Source organism: Octodon degus, unplaced genomic scaffold, assembly GCF_000260255.1.
Source record: "Octodon degus isolate 3935 unplaced genomic scaffold, OctDeg1.0 scaffold00036, whole genome shotgun sequence".
Lineage (NCBI taxonomy): Eukaryota > Metazoa > Chordata > Mammalia > Rodentia > Octodontidae > Octodon > Octodon degus.
Window position 1 is genome coordinate 15,616,609 of NW_004524612.1, and position 20,476 is coordinate 15,637,084.

The following is a 20,476-nucleotide window of genomic DNA, read 5'->3' on the forward strand; positions in this document are numbered from 1 at the left end:
TGCTAGAGATAGTCCTTGACCAAACAGGGACATGAGAATTATGTGCAGACATGGTGAATAGGCTTGGAAAGAACCCCAGTCCCAAGGTTTTGGGGTGGCCATTGTAGGGGGATGAAGGAACCATGTGACCAGCCCAGGCATGTCCTTGAAGTCCTTCCTAAAGAGTGTGACTCTAGCCTAGGGGAGGGCATTTGGGAGATTGTGCTATATAATGAGATTTTTTTGTTATTGTTGTTCATGAGGAAAGATAATTGTGGCTACATTGGAAAAATGGATTGAGAAAGGAGTCTAGAAGGTTTGCAAGGCTGTTGTAGGAGTCTAAACAAGAAGGTCAGGCTAGTTGGGGCAGGGAGGACTGGATAGTGAAGAGAAGGAGTGGGGGGCTCTCCAGATGTGTAGGAGATGAAAATTAGATATATTTGGGGGCAGATTAGTTGTGAGTCATGAAGTATAGGGAAGGGAAAGGATGACTGGAAAGGAAGAGCATGGCGACCCTGTTTCCAAACTTGGGATGCGGGAAGAGGCTGGCAATGAGGCCTCTCCGGTGTTGTCGAGCTGGCCCCAGGGAGATGTCAGCAGGGCTGCACGTTTATCATAATATGGTGTGTTTCACGCCACTGTGTATAAGCCTGGGAAACAGCTGTAGTACTAAGGGAAAAAATGTGCCAATCTATGGTTTTGTTGATTTTTAAAATTTAGTCATATTTTCACTGTAGACTAATAAGAATTCTAGCAATGACAACAGAAATGAATAAAAATAAATGTCTTGTCTAATGTCCTTGTTTTTATTTTTGGATGTTTCTTTTCCAGTCTTATAACATTCACATTTCAGTGTTTCATGGTAGTCTCCATAAAAGATGCAATAGAATTGTTTCCTGTCACTACTATCCCAGTTATTTGTTTATCTTTCTATATATCTCTCTGTGTGGTATTTGAAATATATTGCAGTGTTCTGTTCATTTGATAAATCAAGAACTGTAATTTTCTAAGCATTTAGTTAAGTTTAAGATTTCATTACTGCAAGACCTTAACATTTTTATGTGTGTCCCTCTTTTCCTTCTGTATTATCCCTCAGGTTAAATTCTTTCAAGTGGGGTTAGTGCATTAAAGAGGTTGGACAGGCTTCTGACCCTAGACATGGGCAAAGCGGCTGGTACTTGCTATGGGGGCAAAGTGTGGGGCAGATTTTCCCCCTGCGGGCAGCTCAGGGAATCTCTTGGCACTCAGTAGGTAGTGGGCCTCACTATATCAGGGAGCACTGGACCACCTGGGGCTGTGCCTTATGACTCGAGGGCCACAGTAATGCTTTTGAGCCTACCAAATTGCACACTGAGCCTGGGGTGATGCCTTTCCTCTCCCAGTCTTCCTGTTACTGGAATAATGCCACAGTGACATATTAACCAGTGGGAACCTGTAAGTCACTAGCGCAAGCCTCTGGGTTCCTCCACACTTGCTGGGCACTACACAGGCTGCTGAGGGGTCCTGTGTAGCTGGAAGGGGGTGAAAGGTCTCCTGTGATGTGGTCCCAGACTTTGCTCATCATTTATTCTCATTGCTCTTCAGTGTCAGCCCCCTGCAGCCCTGAGGCCATGCTGCCATCTGGGCAGGAAGGTCCTCCAGCCCTCACGTATGTGCGTCCTCACCCTCAGGTGTACACTGCATCATTGTCAGGACTCCATGGGGCAGCTTTCCCATGTTTCTCTGTACTCCCATGCCCTACCTTGTGCCCTTTTGCTGCGGACACCTCTAGTGCCCTCTGTCTGCACCCAAAGTGGGTTTTCTGTTATTTCTTTGAAATGCTTGTCTCTTGAAGGTAGTTGTACTGTCCTTGGAGGCAGAAGCTGTGCCATACTCCCCTGATAACCTTTGGGACAGCCCTTTGGTACTCTGTATATCTCTCTGTGTGCCTGACCTCAGCAAAGCTAATGTGACTATTAAACCATAACATCTTTGCTCCATGACTTGGGACGAAGCTTTCTGGCTGTTCCCCTCACATATTTCCTACATAAGTGCTCATATTTAGAACTTTCCCAGGACATGACTAAAGGACTCCTAGGACTTGCACATGCCAGTTCTCTGTACCAAGTTGAGGGGCATGAGAACATGTTAATGCTAAAAAATCCTAAACTGGGCAGTCCTTAATATGCACCGGGGCAAGAATGTGCTGATGGTGGTGACCTGGGAGACAATGGGACCCTGGGAAGTGCAGGTTTAGCCATCTGGTCCTTAAGAGGGTGACTGTCTTTGGTTTCTAAGAATGGTACTTGAATTGTGGTGTCTGCTGTGTTTATTGAAGCATTCTTCTACTGCTCCTTTTAAATCCAGTTGAGCCAGTGTTCTGATTGATGGTGAGAGTGGTCAGGGGGAAGCTACCCATTTATCCTGGAAGTTGGAGCTCCTTTTATTGTGCTAGGATCTCCTGGTGTAGTGGGGACCCCTGGCTTATGGGCTGTGCATCCAAGAGGAGCTTGGGCTATTTGCAAAACAATATACCTGAACTAGAGGATCTGTTCCCTGTAACTGAGATTAAAAATCAGATCATCCAAACTTAGGGTAGTGCTCTATGGTGCATTTCTAACTCAAAATAAGAAATAGGCACATTGACACATTTAATGACATGTGTTAGTATGTGTGTAGAGCTTTACAGTTAAACTTGCATTTCTTTCTTTCTTTCTTTTTCTAGCCAAACATCATGTCAATGGCAACAGAACAGTTGAACCTTTCCCAGAGGGAACACAGATGGCTGTATTTGGTAAGATATCAACTCTGAAAGAAAACCCAAATTGTGTGCAAGCCTACTGCCAACTTTCTTAGTTTTAGCAAGTGTCCTCAGGACTTCAAAATCTGGGCTCCTCTAGATATTTACAAGTCATTACAGCCAAGAAAACTATCGTGCTCTTAGTAATTTCTGGGATTGGGATCTTATTCTATAGATTTTAGTGTGCTTTCTTTTCCCACATTGACAACCCAAATATCAAACTGTGTATTTGCTATTTATTTTGTCCACACTGTGAATTAACCTACTAATGTAGGGCTTGAGGTTTTTCTTTGCTAAGGGGAGTTTTTTGTTTTCTCTTTGATGTAGAACTTTAAAAGTCTGGGACTCAAGCAAGTAGTTTTGAGTTATTTTTCCACAATTATCAATCTAATTAGATGAACTTCTTCATCATCAACTGAGCACATTCCTTAGGAGAAAACATTAATTGAAATATTTTAAGTAGGACAAAGTCCACTTTCTGGTTGTATACCTAAGATGCACAAGTATAAGATTGAGCAGAATTTTCCAGTTAAATTCTAAAATCATTGGTGAAGAAATCCTTCTAGGGCCAGGGATGTAGTTCAGTGGTAGAGCACCTCCCTAGCATGTGTAGGGCCTTGGGTTCTACATCCTTACCACTGAAAATAGAAATTCCAGGTCTATGTGTCCTTACTCCTGGACTTTCTTCCAAATGTCTCTGCATCTGTATCTTCTTTTTCTTCCTCATGTCGGTTTGTTTTGTGGCTCTCCTTTCTCTGGCAATGTCCTCCCCAATGGACAGGAGGAAATTCTACTGTCTCTGTTTTATTTCCCCCTGCCTTTAGACATGTTCTGTTATTTGTTCCATCCTAGAATCTGAGGCCCACTGGTTCACAGATTCTCTAGTCTTATCTTATGGGGCCTTGAGGATGGTCTCCAGGGGGAAGGAGAAGCTTGGAAACTCTGACTGTGCCTGCCCTCCAGATTGCCTTAGAACAAGCCAGATCCTAAATGAGTACCTTCTCTCCATCCTGATGGAGCTGATGTAGTTATTGGTGAGGCTGAATTGTTGGAGGGTTAAGAAACAGGAGCCTGATCTGCCTGATGTGGCAAATGTTGCTCTGGATGAGCTATTGCCTTTTTAAATATTCTAGTTAATGATTAGAAGTCACTATGCTCAGAAATTTAAATGAATAATTTTATTTTGTAGAAGGCATCATGAGTACCCTAAAATGTGTGCTAAAATAACTGATTTATTCACTTTCCTGTCCTGCAGTTTGGTTACCATGGGACAAAAATGCCCCACATGTCAACATCCAAAGACTTATTTTTTTCAGATTTTCCAACACAAGACATTAAGAAATAAGTTCCCTGTCTTGTCAGGAAGTGTCAGTTGATACTGATCCCCTGTGCCCTCCTTCCACTGTGGTATTGGCAGAAACTTCAGTCATGGAGGGCAGACTCTGCACCAGATGGGCTCATGTCATTGTTTGGCAATACAACTGGAAACCAATTTTGATTGGAAACTGGAAATACCATAGAATAAACCTTTGTGGCAGGTTTTTTTTTTTTTTTTTTTTTTTTTTCCTGATCACCAAGTTGGCTAATAGAGGCTCACTAAAATTCCTAACTAAAGGCCTGCATGGTTTGACTTTGATAGACAAGTTTCCCTTCCAAGGCCTCTGTATTCTGGAGAAAAGACTGTTGGTGAGTGCTGGGCCTTTTCCAGCCTGGCCTTTGCTCTGCCTTCTCTCTACTAGGAAGCCAAGGTGGGGTGGGCAGAGACAGCCTTGGGAAGGCCTCTGGGCATGGTCAACGTGTGGCTTGAGATGACCTGAGTCACATGTTGAGTTCATCCAAATTTAACAGCATATAGAGGGTAGAATTATACAGATCATAAAGTGAAGAAGTCTTTCTCTAGAATTTCAGTTTGGATCTTTTAGATGCATAAATTAAGGTTGGCTAAAGATATGAAAGTGTTTCCTATTAATGTTTCCAGAACTGTCCTTTTTATGTCACTTGTCCATCTGGTCTCCAGTGGAATGAGGGAGTAGATAACTTTTGGGGAAGGGTCTGTCATGCTGGGCACATAAAGGTCAAACTAAGACCCTTTGAGCTGTATGAACACTTCCTCCTGCCAGCACCTGGGAAGGCTAAGGAGCTTGCATAATCCTGTTCTCAGAGTGCTCATCTGAATTATCCAGGGACTCTCAGCCAGTGAAGCTAGAGTTTGATCTCAGAACCCATGTTCTTTTCTAATGTTTCTTCTCTATGCATGAGTTTAAGGAACTCTGGGAGGGCCTTGTAGATTCAGAGATACCTTTCAGTTGGCTGTATATACAAAGCATGATATCCAGCCAAGCCAATTTAGCAAACTGGTTTATCAACTCCTATGCATCTGAGAGTGCTCTGAGAGACTCTTGAGATGCAGCTTTTGCCTGGAAAATGCTGCTGGGAGCAATGTCTCCTCTTATCATTTCCCCTTCTGACTTTAGGAGCAAATGTGAACATACAGATGTCTTACATCTCCTTTATCGTGCATTAACCAAAGCCTTGATGGTACCTTGTACTAGTGCAGAGGCCCTCCACCTTGGAGGCCTTGATATTTTATGTGAAAATAGTATCACTAATTACAATTTCCTTATCTAGTGGTTAATTATTTTGGTGTACCTAATAGAGTGCTGTCTAAATAGAACTTTTAGATTTAATCTACTTTGCTGGTGACGTGGATCTGCCATTAGGCTCTCAGATGGAGTGCAGGATATAAGGAAGGACAGAATGTGAGGGATCAAGGCACATTCCAGGGTGATGGTACCCGAATGTCCTATTATATGAAGTGATCAGAGAATATATAGATAGTTCCTTAAAAACAGTTCCGGGCATATAGTCTTTACAGAATATTTTTAGCTCAAGACATTTCAGTTCTTTCAGGCTTTCTTTTGTAGTCCCTTAGTGAACTCTTTTACAGGCCCCTGTTTTTCAGCCTTGAGTTCTTCAGTCCCTTTGTTGCTCTTTTCCTGGGCTGCTGGTGGGCATAATGCTAATGAAGGCCATGGGCCTTTCTCCTGGTGGGCCCTGCCTGTCTGCCTGTGATGCTCCCTTTCAAGTCAGCAGGGGCCCTTTCCTCACAAGCTGGAAAGGGAAACTGGACATTTAACAGTTGCCTAATGTCTGTGCTCCTAGTGGCTCAGAGTACTCTCTGGCCATCATCCCTTTAATCCTCACATCTGCCTTGTGAAGTGGGCACCACTGTGTTCTTTTGTAGGCAGACAAACTGAGGCACCAAGGATTAAAGAAATACGGTCAAGCAGAGGAGATGCTTTCTCCCATATATCTTTTGCCAACATGCTGTGCCTGTCTTAGAAAGGTGCTCTGTGGCTTCCAATATCTTAATGAAGGTGACATTGGTTGGCAGTGGGCCACTCTGTGCATGAAGAGAGCCAGGCTGTAGCCTCCCTGGGGAGAGGGCTCCTCAGCACAGAGCAGCTACTCATTTTATTAAAGATACTTCACAGTCAAGAGGACCAATCATTTCAAGTTAAAAATAAAAGCTTCTTAACAGAGAAAAGTAGAAAGTGAGGGGCAGAGGATTTCAATCTTGAACATGGGGTTTTTAGCACAATTTTACAAAGTAAGATAAAGCATTTAGAGCTAGAACATAAATTTGTCATCCAAACCAGGGTACTAGAAAGGTACTATTAAGAATTGTGTTGAAATGATGAGGTATGTACCTGGAGGGATTCAGGCCGCTGCAATATAATGTTGCCTTATAATGAGAGTGTGTGTTACACCAAGAGTAATAAAGACACATTGAGTGAAGTAGAAATTGAAAAAAATATGAAGTAAGATATATAAAATGAAGTAAATGAACAAAAACTTATAATGCCATAGGCTTTGGTAGTTGTAATATAGCACTGACACATAGTTAAGCTAACTTCATAGATTTTACCCAGTAAATATTGAATGACTTCAAATTAAAAGTTCGTTCATATTTATAAAACCTAGCTCATTTGCCTCTCAAGAAGAGAAGAAACGTCGATCCTAACCAATGGAGAAATGGAGTTAAAGTTACTGAAAGTAACTTAAGTTAAAGTTAAGTTAAAGGAACAAGTTTAAGTTAAAGTTAACTTAAAGTTACTTCCTCTCATTTACTGAGATTTTACTATGTGATGGAATGTCAAGACTTTTCTTAAAAACAAAAAGCAAGCAAGCAAGCAAACAGTAAAGCTCATTTAGACTCCTTTTGGCTCATCATTAGAAATTCATATCCAGGGGCTGCAGCCCATGATAGAGCACTTGCTTGGCATACATGAAGCCCTGGGTTCTATCCTGGTTCTAAGAAACAAAAAAAATAAAAACTTCCATGTTGTTTGGTGAAAGCTAAGATTCTGAAAAAACAAAAACAAAAACAAAACAACAACAAACAAACAAAACCCTACCCTAATGTTCAGAGACTGATGCCTAGCAAAAGGGCTCTGTGAATTCCCTTTTGGGTGTTTAGGCTCCCAATGTCCTGACAGTAACACTGCGATGGAGAAACCTGTGATCTGTGTTAGGTTCTCTTGTGCCTTCTATAGAGCAGAAGCCCATTACCTTCATCACTCACTGCCGCTGGTGGCCCAGGGACATGGAAGGTCTGATGGCTGATGGGGCCAGTTGCAGTCAATATAATAATTGGTTGGGGATTTTCATTGTACCCCCAGGCACAATGCCCTTGGGGGTAAGGAACTCACCATTACCACTTCAGTGAGGTCAATGTCTGTAAGATGGACTGGTCACAAGAACAGTTTCTTCCTTGACTTGAACTAGAGGTGATTTTTGAAACAGCCCCAGTTGTCTGCCAGCCAAGAAAGCAGCCTTGGAAGCAGCAGGCAATATGTCAGACTTCAAAGGAAAATATATTGGTGTCTCATTGGCTCGCATCCAACATTATGTTGGTAAATAATTGAATCCCGGTGTGGCATATTTTTCCCTGAACCTTGACTGAAAGCTACTGAAGCCTGTTCTGTAAGTTGAGAAGTGGCAGTCACTCATTCAGGAAAAAAGACCAGGAAGAATGACTCTGAAATGTGTTTGTAATTAACCAAGCAACCTAGAGTCACAGTCTGTTAGAACAGCAGGCTGCTAACTGGTGCAAACTTACAAAATGGTGAGGCACTTGGAGAAACAGAAACAGCCTCTTACAGGATTGTGATGTGCCTCTGAGGGACAGTAGCTGGTCATCAGAGACATAATTTAGGCACATTTTATATACCTTCTTTGTGTGTAAAAATCTCTTTCATTTTCATCTCTGGTGTCAGGAGGTTAGTTATATAGGGAAGAGAAAGAGACCTTTGAAAACATGTATTGAAAATCCCTCTGGTGTGGGTGCCGCAGCTGGGGGTGGTTCCCCCCTTGTTTTGTGTGGATCCAGAGCAGTGCAGAGCAGAGCACTAAATGGTCTCTTCTGCAGGTGGGGAGGGCAGTGTGGAATGGATTTAAAGTATGGAAGATGGAAATTGGTTGGGGATTTTCAGTGCTTGAAGCATTGACTTGAACTTGTTATGGGCAGGTGTAAGTTAAGTAATATTTAACAAAGTACCACTTTATTTATTTGGAGATCATTTATCCATAAACCTCAACCATTTGAGGTGTAAATAAGAACCAGAAATTAAGCCCTCCACAAAAAGTTGTGAAGTCTATAAAGAACTGAAAATTCACATAGGTCCCTGGAGTCAGAGAAACCTTGATGTAATGTAGGACCAGTTTCTTGCCTCCTCTATAGCCACCCCTTGTCTGTGAAGTAGAGGAAGACCACATGTCCATGAGGCTGGGTCAGAGTCTGGAGAGAATGGGTCAAGGCTTTCAGCAGGAGCCCCCTGTGCAGGGGACTGCTTGGTGGGCAATTGGCGACCCCAGTCAGGCCATCTGGAGACAATGCCCTGGAAGAGGGACCCCAACATTAGTCAGCCCCCCTTGAACTGGGCACCTCTCCTTTATAATGCCACGCAGTGCCTTGACTTTGGGATTCTGGAGTTGGCACAGAGCATGCGTGGAGACTAAGTCCTGCCAGCAGTTTTTCCTGTAGCTGCTCCCCACAAGCCTACATCACACGGGATTCCTTCCAGGTCATTGTAGAGCACTTCAGAAATACCCACAATTCTCTTTTGACCTCAACTATGAAGTTGGCCAATTTTGGTTAGTCTTTCCATCATCAGCTCTAATGTACAGTCTACCTACTTGACTGATTTCTTTTTAAGTTTTGAAAAATACACTGAATAGAATGTATAGGAGAAAAAAATAAATTCTATTTTTATGTTTTCTGTTAGCTTTTTAAAAAATTTTATTTTTATTCATTTGGTATAGGGTCTCACTACGTAGTTCACACTCACAGTGATCCTCCTGCCTCAGCCTCCCCAGCGCTGGGATTACAGGTGTGCACCACCACACCTGGCTTCAGCCAGCACGACACACCAGGGTTCTGGTGCCTGCACATCCTGCGGTACCGGGGATCAAACTCGGTTCCTCACTCTCACCAGGCAGGCGCTTAGACCTCTGAGCTTTCTCCCCAGCTTCTGTTAGCTTTTAAAAGGAAGAGAAACATGGATGTGGAAAGCAAAATCTTTTAGAAAGATTCCTTGTTATTTAGTTTGATTCAAGAAGCATTTTAAGGAAAAACACAGAGCAATATGGAGCAACACATGATATAAAACAGTCTCTTGGTCTTGTTCTCCCAACTCTATCTTGGGTCTTGTTATACAACTGGTTAAAGGAAAAAAGTGGTTAAAGGAAAATCAAAATGCATGTATAAAGCATTTCAAAGAAACATTAGAATTCAGTAAATATCAGACCAAAGCAAAATAAGTAAAAGGAAATATACAAAGAGTACATTCAGTAATCCTATATAATTTATAAAAGTTGAGTACAAATTTGGCTCTGTGTTTCCTAGCAACAGCATGAAGAAAGATCAGTTAGTGGTATGACTGAGTTTATTTTTCATTGTGGTAAAATATACATAATATAAAATTTACTATTTTAATCATTTTTAAGCCTGCAGTTTGATGGCATTAAGTATATTCACATTGTAGTGCAGTCATCATCACTTTAAATCCCCAAAATGGTTTTCTTCTTCCCAGGCTGAACCTATGCTCGTACTCCGTCTCCATTTCCTCTTTCCCCACTCTCCTTTCCACCCGTGTGGATTTAACTACGCTTAAGGAGTGCCTGTAAGTGGGATCACTCAATATTTTTATGGCTCTGGCTTATTTCACACAGCACAGTGTCTTTGCAGTTCATCCACACTCAGTGTAGGTTAGAATTTTCTTCCTTTTTACAGCTAGTACTATTCTACAGTGTATGTAGATAGCCTTTTGCTTATCTGTTCATGCCCTGACAGGCACTTGGGTTGTCTCTTCCTTTTGGCTGCTATGAACACAAGAATACAAATATCTCTTGTAGCCCTTCACTTAAATTTTTTGGTGAGTTTGCCCAGGAGTGGAACTGCTAGAGCCTGCAGGGATTCTGTGTTTACTGTTTTGAGAACCAACCCAGGCCATTTCCCAGCATAGTTGCACTTTTACATTCCCACCAACCAAAGCACAAGGGTGTAAATTTTTCCACAATTTTGTTAACTCTGGTTGTTTTGTTATTGTGTATTTATTTAGTTTGTAGTATCTGACGAGTGAAGAGTGGTGATACATTTCAGTTTTACTCAATCCTGAGAACATACATGTGGCAGCAGGGGTGGGGGTATCTTAAAAATTCCTGACTGTAGGACCAGAAAGAAATCTTGGTTCAGGGTGCTGAGGATAGGACAGTGCGTGCAAGGCTGTCAACAGCCTTGCTGCCACCACGCTTGAAAGGCACAGCAAGAGTGTGTCATGTGTGCTCTGGGTACAGGACATCCAGCAGGATGGTTCATCCGTGCCCCCTTGCTGGTGCCACCACACTCCTCTGCTGAGCTGCACTCAGCCACCTTGTTGTGTTGTATCTAAAGCAATCGATGGGCCAGATAGCTTTTAGGAGATTTTTCTCTCTAATTCTCTCAGTGAGTTAAAACTTTTTTTTAAAAACATCTTTATTGTGGAACAGTTGAAGTGTGTATGCGAATGCAGAGAGACTGTCACTCAGCCTCTGCAGTGTTGGTCACAGCGTCCTGCACCTCATCCGTGCTTCTGCTCCCTTGCCTTTACCCCCACTTACTCAGAAGCCAACTTCAGCTGCCACACCAGCTTACCCATGGGTATTTTTGTATGTACCTTTGAAAGGCATCGCTATAAGAATGATTTTTTTTTGGTACCTAAACTCTTTTTAATACCCATAGTAATATTATCTGTCTACTGAGTCTATATTTCTGTGTGGTCTCATATTTGTGAGGCAGTTTTTACCTGTCTTTCCATTACAATTAGTTATTTTATTTAGGTTCTTTTAATCTGTAACTTCACTTATCTCTCTCTTTTCCTTTCAATTTTTTCTCTTAGTCTGAAGTGAATGGTCCTGTTCTTCTGTTGTCAGCATTTTCCTCTAACTGGGAGTAAGAGGCCTTATCAGAACCATGTGTGGAGCTGTGTAAGTCACTTGGGAGGCATTAAATGACTGGTTCTTTCTCTTTTGGTGAAGGAACAGCCCTCATTAATCCTTACCTGATCTATTTTTTTACTGGGAATTTTGAGATATGGTTGGCTGTCTGTATCTGGAGTTCTACTTCTATGGGTCCAACCAAAGTCAGATTGGAGGTTATTTTTAAAAGATTCTTTTTTCTGCTGAACATGAACAGCCATTGTTTCTTGTCATTCTCTAAATAGTACAGCATGGTGAATGTGTATTGACATAGCATTTGCAGTGTGTTACGTATTATGAGTAACCAGTGATGATTTAGAAGTACATGGGAGGGGAGCATAGGCCACGAGCAAATACCACACCATTTTACATCAGGCACCCGAGCAATTTCAGGCTTTGGTGTCTTCGGGGCTGGAAGGGGGCTAGGACCAATTTCCCATGCATACTGAGTGCGACTGTATTCTAGTACTAGCATTTCCCTTTATTTATGAATCTGCTACAAAAAAGAAACTTTCCTTTATGACTGATGTGGTCATCAGAGACAAGTCTGACCACTAAAGCAGGATAAATGCTTCGTGTCACTGAGTCTGCTCTGTTGCTCTGTGGGTCTGAGCATGGGTGACATGCATAGTATGAGGAAACGGAATATATAGAGAGCTGCTTCCATTCAGTCATTTCACAAATTGTGGGAGCCACTCTCATTAGCTTAGGTGACAGTTTCCCTTGACATGCCATTTGTTCAGACAGTTGTGCACACTACAACACACAGATCACCCCAGCTGACTAGTGTGAATACAGAAGTAGCATGGCTCAGGTGGCAGAGTGTGGGTGCTCTGTTTCTGCCCCAGATCTTGTGACCAGAGGACATGAGTCCTTCTGACTCTCCATGGCCCAGGATTAGAACCAACTCCCAAGACAGCCTCTAGGCTGGAGGTTTTCCTAGATGACGAATGCTTTTAAGATACTGAACTGGTGAAAAGGGCAAGCGGCCGGGAAATTCCAAAGCCGCCTGGTGAATGCTGCCCACAGTGCAGACCCGCAGCTGGCCTTTCCCTGGGCGCGCTTTTGCATTCTTTGACTTCATATGGCTAAAGAGTCTGAGGGCACGGGAGACACACATATCAGAGTGCATTTTCCATAGTTCAGTTTCACAGATGGTGTTGGTAAAGCTTCCCACAGTTATCCCTGCCAAATTCCGCGAGTGGGAATTCTTTACTGACCCACTTATTTTTTAATCTCATACATAGATGTATGTATGCATGTATGTTTACAAGTTGTCCTCAGTTTTTCATGTGGAATGACACTGTGTATAAATTAGGTAGTAAAAATAAAATAATTCAGTAGAAGCTTTCTTTCTTTCTTTCTTTCTTTCTTTCTTTCTTTCTTTCTTTCTTTCATCTTCTTATGGCACTGGGGATTTAAGCTAGGCCTTTCACACTGAGCTACAACCCCAGGCTTTTCCTATTTTTATCTTTATTTCTATTTTTTTGTGGTACCAGGGATTGAACTCAGGACCCTCCGCTTGCCAGTCAAGCACTTATTCTACTGAGCTATCTCCCCGGGCCCTACTTTTTATTTTGGGATAGTGCCTAAGTTAGTATATTCCTCGGGCTGTGTTCAAACCTACAGTCTTCCTGCCTTAGCTTCTCATACTGGAAAGATTACATATATGCACTATCATGCCAGGCTCAGAGTTATTTTTCTCAGCCAAAATAAAACAGTGGCTGTCTCACTTTTTCAGGAGGAAATGGAGATGTCAGTGAAGCCCTGGGGAGTGGGATTCAGTTGAAGCAGTAGTTTTAATCTGAGCTAGAAGCAGGCCACAGCTGAGGCCTAAGTGACGTGAAGAACACTGACAGGACCCGTGGTCTTTTCCTGTATTCTTGTTCAGGGATGTCAGCACACCCAAAAGTGCTAGAAGTCATTATACAGATGCTAAGTGTTTATCATCCTGGGTCACATCAGCATCTCAGGACCTAGACCAGGGGTGGTAGTGGACCTTGACCATGCTCTGTGCTGAGGCCCCTGCCACTGGCAGGAGCAGTGGTACTTGCTGGTGGATGTCCTGTTGGAGTAGATTCCATCACTTGTCCTTTCAGGATTTCAGACTCTCAGGACAGAATGGGAAGAATTAATGACATCCCACTGCAGACCTTATCATGGATGAATTAAAAAAATACATTTGCAAGCGTGGAATCATATGCAGGTGTGGCCTGTGGAGCCAACCCTCCTCAGGCATTGGGGTTGTTCCATTTGTGGCTAAAGAAATGTCTTTCTAAAATTTTTTTTCATTTATTTATTTGGTACAGGGCCTCACTACACAGCTTAAATTTGTAGTGATCCTCTTGTCTCAGCCTCCCCAGCACTGGGATTATAGCTGTACACCACCACTCTCAGTCTCAGTGGCTGGCACAGTGGCACAGCATGCAGTACTGGGAATCAAACATGGGTCCTTAAGCTTACCAGGCAGGTGCTTAGACCACTGAGCTATCTCCCCAGCCCATCTTTTCTTTTCTTTTTTTTTTTGACCCCTATAAGATGCCTTGACATTCTGTTTTTGTGTATGATGAGCTTTCTTACATTTCTTCTTGTCCATCATTTGTCACTTATCAGCATGGCTAAAGATGTTTTGGGGTTGGAGAGGCGTCTGCTTTGATCTCTCATCTCACATTCACTTATTAATACTTGGTAGGCACTTCTTACCATTCTTCTTGCCAGAGCTCCCTTTCCTTGGCCTATCACCTTGGTTGAGGTGGCACTGAAAACAAGATACCAGGCAGAATGGGAGGCTTTGTATTCACCTTGTAAGGGACATTGAGGGACACCTAGCAGACTGCAGGAATATGCTGAGACTAGAGGCGTGGGGCAGGTGAGCTGTTGGCTGAAGGGTGCAGACCTTGCTCAGGCTGTGGACCTGAAGACTGGCTTCGTGTTGCAGCTGTGCAGCAGATATGTAGTGCAGTGACCACAAGCTGGAGCAGGCCAGCAGTGTGGATCCACATTCAGCCTTGCTTTCCCACATGCAAAAGGCAAGGGTTGGGTTCTCAAGTGGGTGACCTGTGCTTTAATCTTGGTGCCAGCACCCAGGACTGCAGTGACACATGGTAAACAACTGGGCAGTGGCACCAGCTGAATGACAATAGCTTTTCAATGGCTCTGAATGCTTTAATAACTCTATTAAATTTGTGTTCTTATTTCTTCTCTCGTGTAGGACATTTGTAATCTACTTTGTGATGACAGAGGTATAAACCAACATCACCACCTCCAACTGACTTTTCCACTCATGTGTCTGCTTGTCAGTGACCACATTATAAAACATTTTGTTCGTGCAGCAGTTAGCTTTTATATGTGTGTGATTTCATTTGTTCTTTGCAATTAACTCTGATGTGAGAAAAGTGAGGTTCGGAGAGGTTAAATGATTTTTCTATAGCCAGGCTACTAGCTGGTGAAAAGAACAAGGCTGAATATTTAGATTATTTATTTGCTTATTCATCAGTTTGTTTATTTAAGCAGATGACAACCAGAAAAATAGTCTCACACCTCAAGGAGCTTACACTGTAGTAGGGTGGAACCAGAAGTGAGATAAGTGTGTAAAGCACATGGCTCTCCTATGTCCTGACTCTTCACTGACCTTGAAAGGCTAGGGCCAAAATGTTGGCTGTCCTTGCAGCCTTTCTTATTCTCTAATGTTTGGTCTGCAAACTCAGGACACAGGAGAACCTGTACTATAACATCATGTAACTCAGTTGTGTCCCAAATTTTCTGATCAAGGAGATTATGGGTCCACAGAGGAAAGTGATCGATGATTTAGTGTGCCTAAGGAGAGTCACATGGAGAGAAAACATTCTCTCAGGCTTTCACAGAGAGCAAATTGGTCAAGCAATGGCTGTGACTCATCCACATGGCTGACACTGACAAAGGATCTACAAACTGTGGTACAGGGTTTCAGGGTAAATCCTGAGGGGATTTGACTGACCTTATCAGATACAAAAGCTACATTTCTTGTTATATAGGTCTTGCTTTATGTTGGTCTTAACCATCCAGCAGAAAAGTATAAAAACAAAGTATAAAAAATAAATCCATATTAATATGCTAAGCTGTAAAATGCTCAAGTCAACAACTTATAACATTGCCAGTCTTACAGAAAACCCACTACTATTATGGACTACTGGACTATATTAGAATATTTTGCTGATTCACATACCTATTTAAATGACAATGTAACATCATTCTTGGACAAAACTAAACAAAAAAGGGGGATACAAATGAAAGACCATTTTGTATGTGTATATTCAGAATAGGATAAATATACAGCTGCATTCTCTTAATTCAGTGAATAGAGAGATTTATTATAATAGTGTTTGTGGACACAATTAAGATATCATAGGGGCCAGGGAGATGGCTCAGTGGAGTAAATGCTTCCCTGGCAAACACAAGGGCCCGAGTTCAATCCCTGGTTTCATTAAAAAAAAAAGATATCATGTCTGCATCTTGTACAATGAATAACCACTAAGACAACAATATACAATGTATTAATTATTGAAACTGTGCTAGTAATTGGTTTTGAAACTGTCTCATTGCTATTTGTTTCTCAATAAAATTATTTTTAAAAAATAAAGCACATGGAATGTGAAATTGTGCTAACTGTTGATGGATGAAAAGCATAGAAAGAAAATAGAAAATGCCAGGCTGGATTTAAGATTTTGATTCAAAATAGGATAGTCAGGGAAGGCACTAATGAAATGGTGACTTTTATACAAAGATCTCTAAAGGTCAGAGGCTGTCACAGAGTTTGTGGGGAGTGTACATGCAGGAGGAATGTAAGTGCAAAGGCCCTGGGGCAGGAGAAGGCTGAGCAGGAGGCCTGTATAGCTGGCATATAATAGGCAGAGGAGGAGGAGCGGCTGAGGTCAGAGATTAAGAAGCAGTCAGATCAAGACCATAGATAATTGCGGGGCCTTTGGCCTTTGCTATAGAAATCTGAAGAAGAGTTTGGCAGAGGAGTGACATAATATTACACATTTTAAAAAAGCATCACTCAAAGGTAGAATGTTGAGGATGGCAGGGAAGCAGCAGAGAATGGCATTTGGGGGGCTGTTCCCTCCTAGTCCAGTGCTTTTGTCTTGAACACACAGTGCCTTTAATTAAATAGCCAATTCTCTTGGCTATTACTAAAAAGTCAAAAGAAGACAGTTGTTGGGGAGGGTTCCCAAGATTGTTGGGCATGTAAATTAGCAAAAAGCCATCATGGAAAACAGTATGGAGGCAGCTCAGAAAATTAAAAACAGGGATGTCATTTCATCTAGCAGTTTCTTGTGAATAATGCCTACAGGAAGTGAACTTGCTGCTCCAGAGGGCCCTCTGCACCTTCGTGTGCGCACCAGCCAAGGTATGGTGTCCTCCACCTAGTGCCCATCTGTGGGTGAAGGATGAGGAGAACGCGGCACACGTACACAGGAAGTGCCATGAGGCTTTGAAAAAGGAGGCATCCTGTCTTCTGTGCCCACATGAAGAACGTTCTACTTGTTTACATAAGCCAGGCAGAGAGACAAATAATGCACAACCTCACTTATATGTAGAGTTTATAAGGGGTCAGCTCACAGAAGCAGAAGGTAGGGCGGTGGTAACTATCAGTGGTTGGGGCAAGGGTGTAAAGGGAGAGTCAGAGCATTGTTCAAGGACTACAGAATTTCAGTCTGACCAGGAGAGTAATTTCAGAAGATCTGTTATCATGGAGACTATATTTAAAATACTGCATACCTGAAAATTGCACAAGGGCTGATTTTAAGTGTTCTTATCACACCAAAATGGTAAGTATGTGAGGTGATGGATATGTTAATTAGCTTGACTTAATTATTCCACAGTGTAGCCATTAAGACACATCATACATCATAAATATGTAGTTTTTATTTCTAGTTTAAAAATAAGTAAAAACAATGCATTATCTAGAAATAGAACAATCCTTTATAGAAAATATTTAGGCATTATTAGTGCTTTGCTTAGAAATACATGTTATTTGCATTTTTAAACAGAATGCAGAGGCCTTGGGGCAGGAGAAGGCTGAGCAGGAGGCCTGTATAGCTGATGTGTAGCGTGATAAGCACCGTGGGCTGCATGAAGCCACTCATGGAGTCCATAGCGCTTATCATGCTGCTTATGCCCTGCATCTCATATGAACAAGGTGGTCTCACCTTGCAGGGAACGGCAGCGCAGGGAACGGCAGCGCAGCTCCCATGTGCTGGATGTCTTCATGTGTGGAGCAGAGTCCAGGCCCACGGCATGCTGTGATGTGGTTTAAAGAGGGAAATCTGTGCTTACAATGAGGCGAAAATTTACCAGTGAAGTAAATCATTTATCTTTTAACACTTCCATAGCCATAAATGGGAAGGGATGTTGGATATCTGTGATCAGCTAAATTTGGGTTTTAATCCTATGTGTGGCCATGTTCTATACTTGAATAAGCTTCTTCATCTTCAGATGAGAGTAATTTTACCTCTAAATAAGATATTTACCTTTCTTCCAGTTGTGTGAGAGACCTAGAGAGCAGCCAGGTGTTGCTCTCAGGGGAGAGCCTGGGGGACCGTGACCCTATAGGAAAGGAGGAAAACTTGGCTAGGACCACATTGACACCTTTATTCATTAAGGCCACTTCCCAGTTCACAGCTGTTTACAAAAGGAGTGCAAATGCTTGCAGTTACAGGGCTCTGGGAGGCTGAGAGTACCACAAGTTCAAGCCCAGCTCAGGTAATTTAGTGACTTAGCAAGACATTGTCTTAAAATTTAAAAAAAAAAAATGTGGTGGGAATGCAGCTCAGTGTGATGGCTCTGGATTCAGTCCCCAGTACACACACACACACACACACACACACACACACACACACACCCCAGAGAGAGGGGGGAGGAAAAAGAAGAGAAAAAAAGAAAAAACTTAGACCTTTCCCCTGAAACTACTTATCTTACTAGGTTCAGTGCAGGGGCTGCTAGAGTGGCTAGAAATCATAGGAAAGCATTCTAGAAGTGAAGAGGTAACCCAGGGAGAGCCCAGAGTCCTTGTACAAAGTCCCCTCAAAGCCATGGCTGCCTCGCCACCTGTGTGGACACTGTGAGGAAGGAAAGAGAGCAGCAGAAACTGCTGCTAGGAGGCTGAGCTGCCACAGCTACCTTGCTCCAGGTGGGAGCTGCAGTTCAAGTGCTGGCATCACAGAGTTGGGTAAAGACTTTAGGCTTTTCCTCAAAACTCTAGGAGGGCCGTGTGTTAGGAGTAACCCAGGATAAAGGGCTACACCGTAGGGCTGAGGAAAAACTGAAACAAACCACTATTAGGAAATTTGAATCCCCATTTCCTCAGGATTGAGCTGACCCACCAGTATTTAAGTTGATTATTAGGTCAAAACCCAACATTCTTCAGAAGAAAGTGCAAAATCCAGTCTTCATGTTATATTAACCACAGTATTTATTATACATTGAAAATGATCAGTTGTATGAAGAAACAAGCAAATGTAATTGATGGCTAAAGAAAAAAAAAAGAATAAAAAATAGACCCAGAGACAAGTCAGATGTTGAAGCTAGCAGGGAGGGACTTGAAACACGCTGTAAATATATTAAAGGGCTTATGGGAGAAGACTGGTGAAAGAGGAGAAGAGGTGGGGCATTACTGATGAAGTAAAAATGCTAAAGTTGTAAACCAGGCTCTGAAAAGTGTGAATGGACTTAAAAGGAGAACGGACTTGGCAGAAGATGAGATAATGAATTGGAATACAGGGCAATAGACATTATCAAAGCTGGAGTACATGGAGAAAATTATTTTTGAAAAATAAACAGATCCTCATTGGTGGCGATAATGTCAAGAGTTCTAATATATGCATAACTGGATGTCAGAGGAGTCTGGCTAGGTACTGGAACAGAAAATATATTTGGGGAAGCAGTGACTATAAGTTCGATAAAAATCTTGTGGTGGTAGTCAAGGTGAACGCTGGATCTGGAAGGTCAAGGCAGGGGTTGAGTCTGGACCACAGGAATGAATGTTCTGGGTGGGGAAAAAGTTGAAGAGAAAGCATCTCGCTCCAAGACCACCCTGTCTATTTTCTCACTCTAGTTTCTTTTAAAATGAATTACTGTTGCTTTTCAGGTAACAGTGTGAGTTTAGCAAGATTACAAACTTGCATTCATCCCAGCTGTGCCTCTCATTAGCTTGTGGTCACTGCAAGCCATTATGATCTTTGTCTTGGGTGATTATTGATTAGATTCTCCCTCCCTCCCTGGTGATGTGGGTCTACGGGGTAGAATATGACATTTATACGATGGTGCTGCCTACATCACTGGTAGCCCTCAGCAGGTCGTAGCTTCCTCCTCACACCAAACCAATCCTACTGTGTTCACTGTCACCCACCGAGTTAGCTGTAAAACAGAAAATTATGCTTTATCTATCGGAATGATAGGATTATATTTGAAGTTCAGAAAGATCACTCAGGGTTAGGGGTATAGTATGGTATGAGAGTACAAGTCCAAGTTTCAAGAGAAACCAGGTTGGAAGCTGTGGCTACAGCCCACACCTTATGTATCCTTCCCAAGCAACTGTATTCATGTTCACAGGAATCCTTGATCTTGTGTAAACCAGAGCTTCAACTACTACCAGCCCCAAACCCTCAAATAAAACTATTGTACCAAGTCTCCCTGGCCCCTTTTCCTCAAGGGCCAAGAGGACTGAATCTGGAAGGATGAGAGTTGTTGGCCTAGATGATGGCAGTGCATGGAGTCCAGTGAGTGGAGCTGAGGGACTCTCTGCCAGTGTGGTGTCTTCACTCTGAGAGATACAGACCTGACCAGGATGCTTCTCACAGTACAGGATCACTACAGCATCCTTTTGCTTAGAAGACAGCTCCTTCTTAGTCTAACAGCTAAGGCCCTCAAGAACCCATTTCCAAGCTTCTCTATCACCTTTTCTTTTTTAAATATAACTTTTTTTTGGTCTTTCTGAGATAGGGTCTGGTGTGCAGTTCAGTCTGACCTTGAGCTCACTTTGTAACCCAGGCTGGTCTAGAACTGACAATCATCCTCCTGCCTCAGTCTCCTAAGTGTTTTGTTTTTTTTTTTAACTGATCTAATTTTTGTTTTTTGACATCAGTTATTTTTATTTTAAAGAAAAAAAAAATAAAAACAATGGTACAAAATCTCAAAACAAGATTTTAGGAGAGTAACAAT

General features: G+C 42.3%; 1 protein-coding gene across 1 annotated transcript in view; it reads left to right on the forward strand.

Moving 5' to 3' along the window:
- Positions 1-16,597: 16,597 nt before the first annotated feature.
- The window catches only part of Msra (methionine sulfoxide reductase A), a 216,479-nt gene continuing 212,600 nt past the window's right edge, over positions 16,598-20,476 (forward strand). Inside the window, exon 1 of the mRNA XM_023714633.1 lies at positions 16,598-16,664. Coding sequence (XP_023570401.1) covers positions 16,598-16,664 — 67 coding nt within the window. The remainder of the gene's footprint in view (positions 16,665-20,476) is intronic.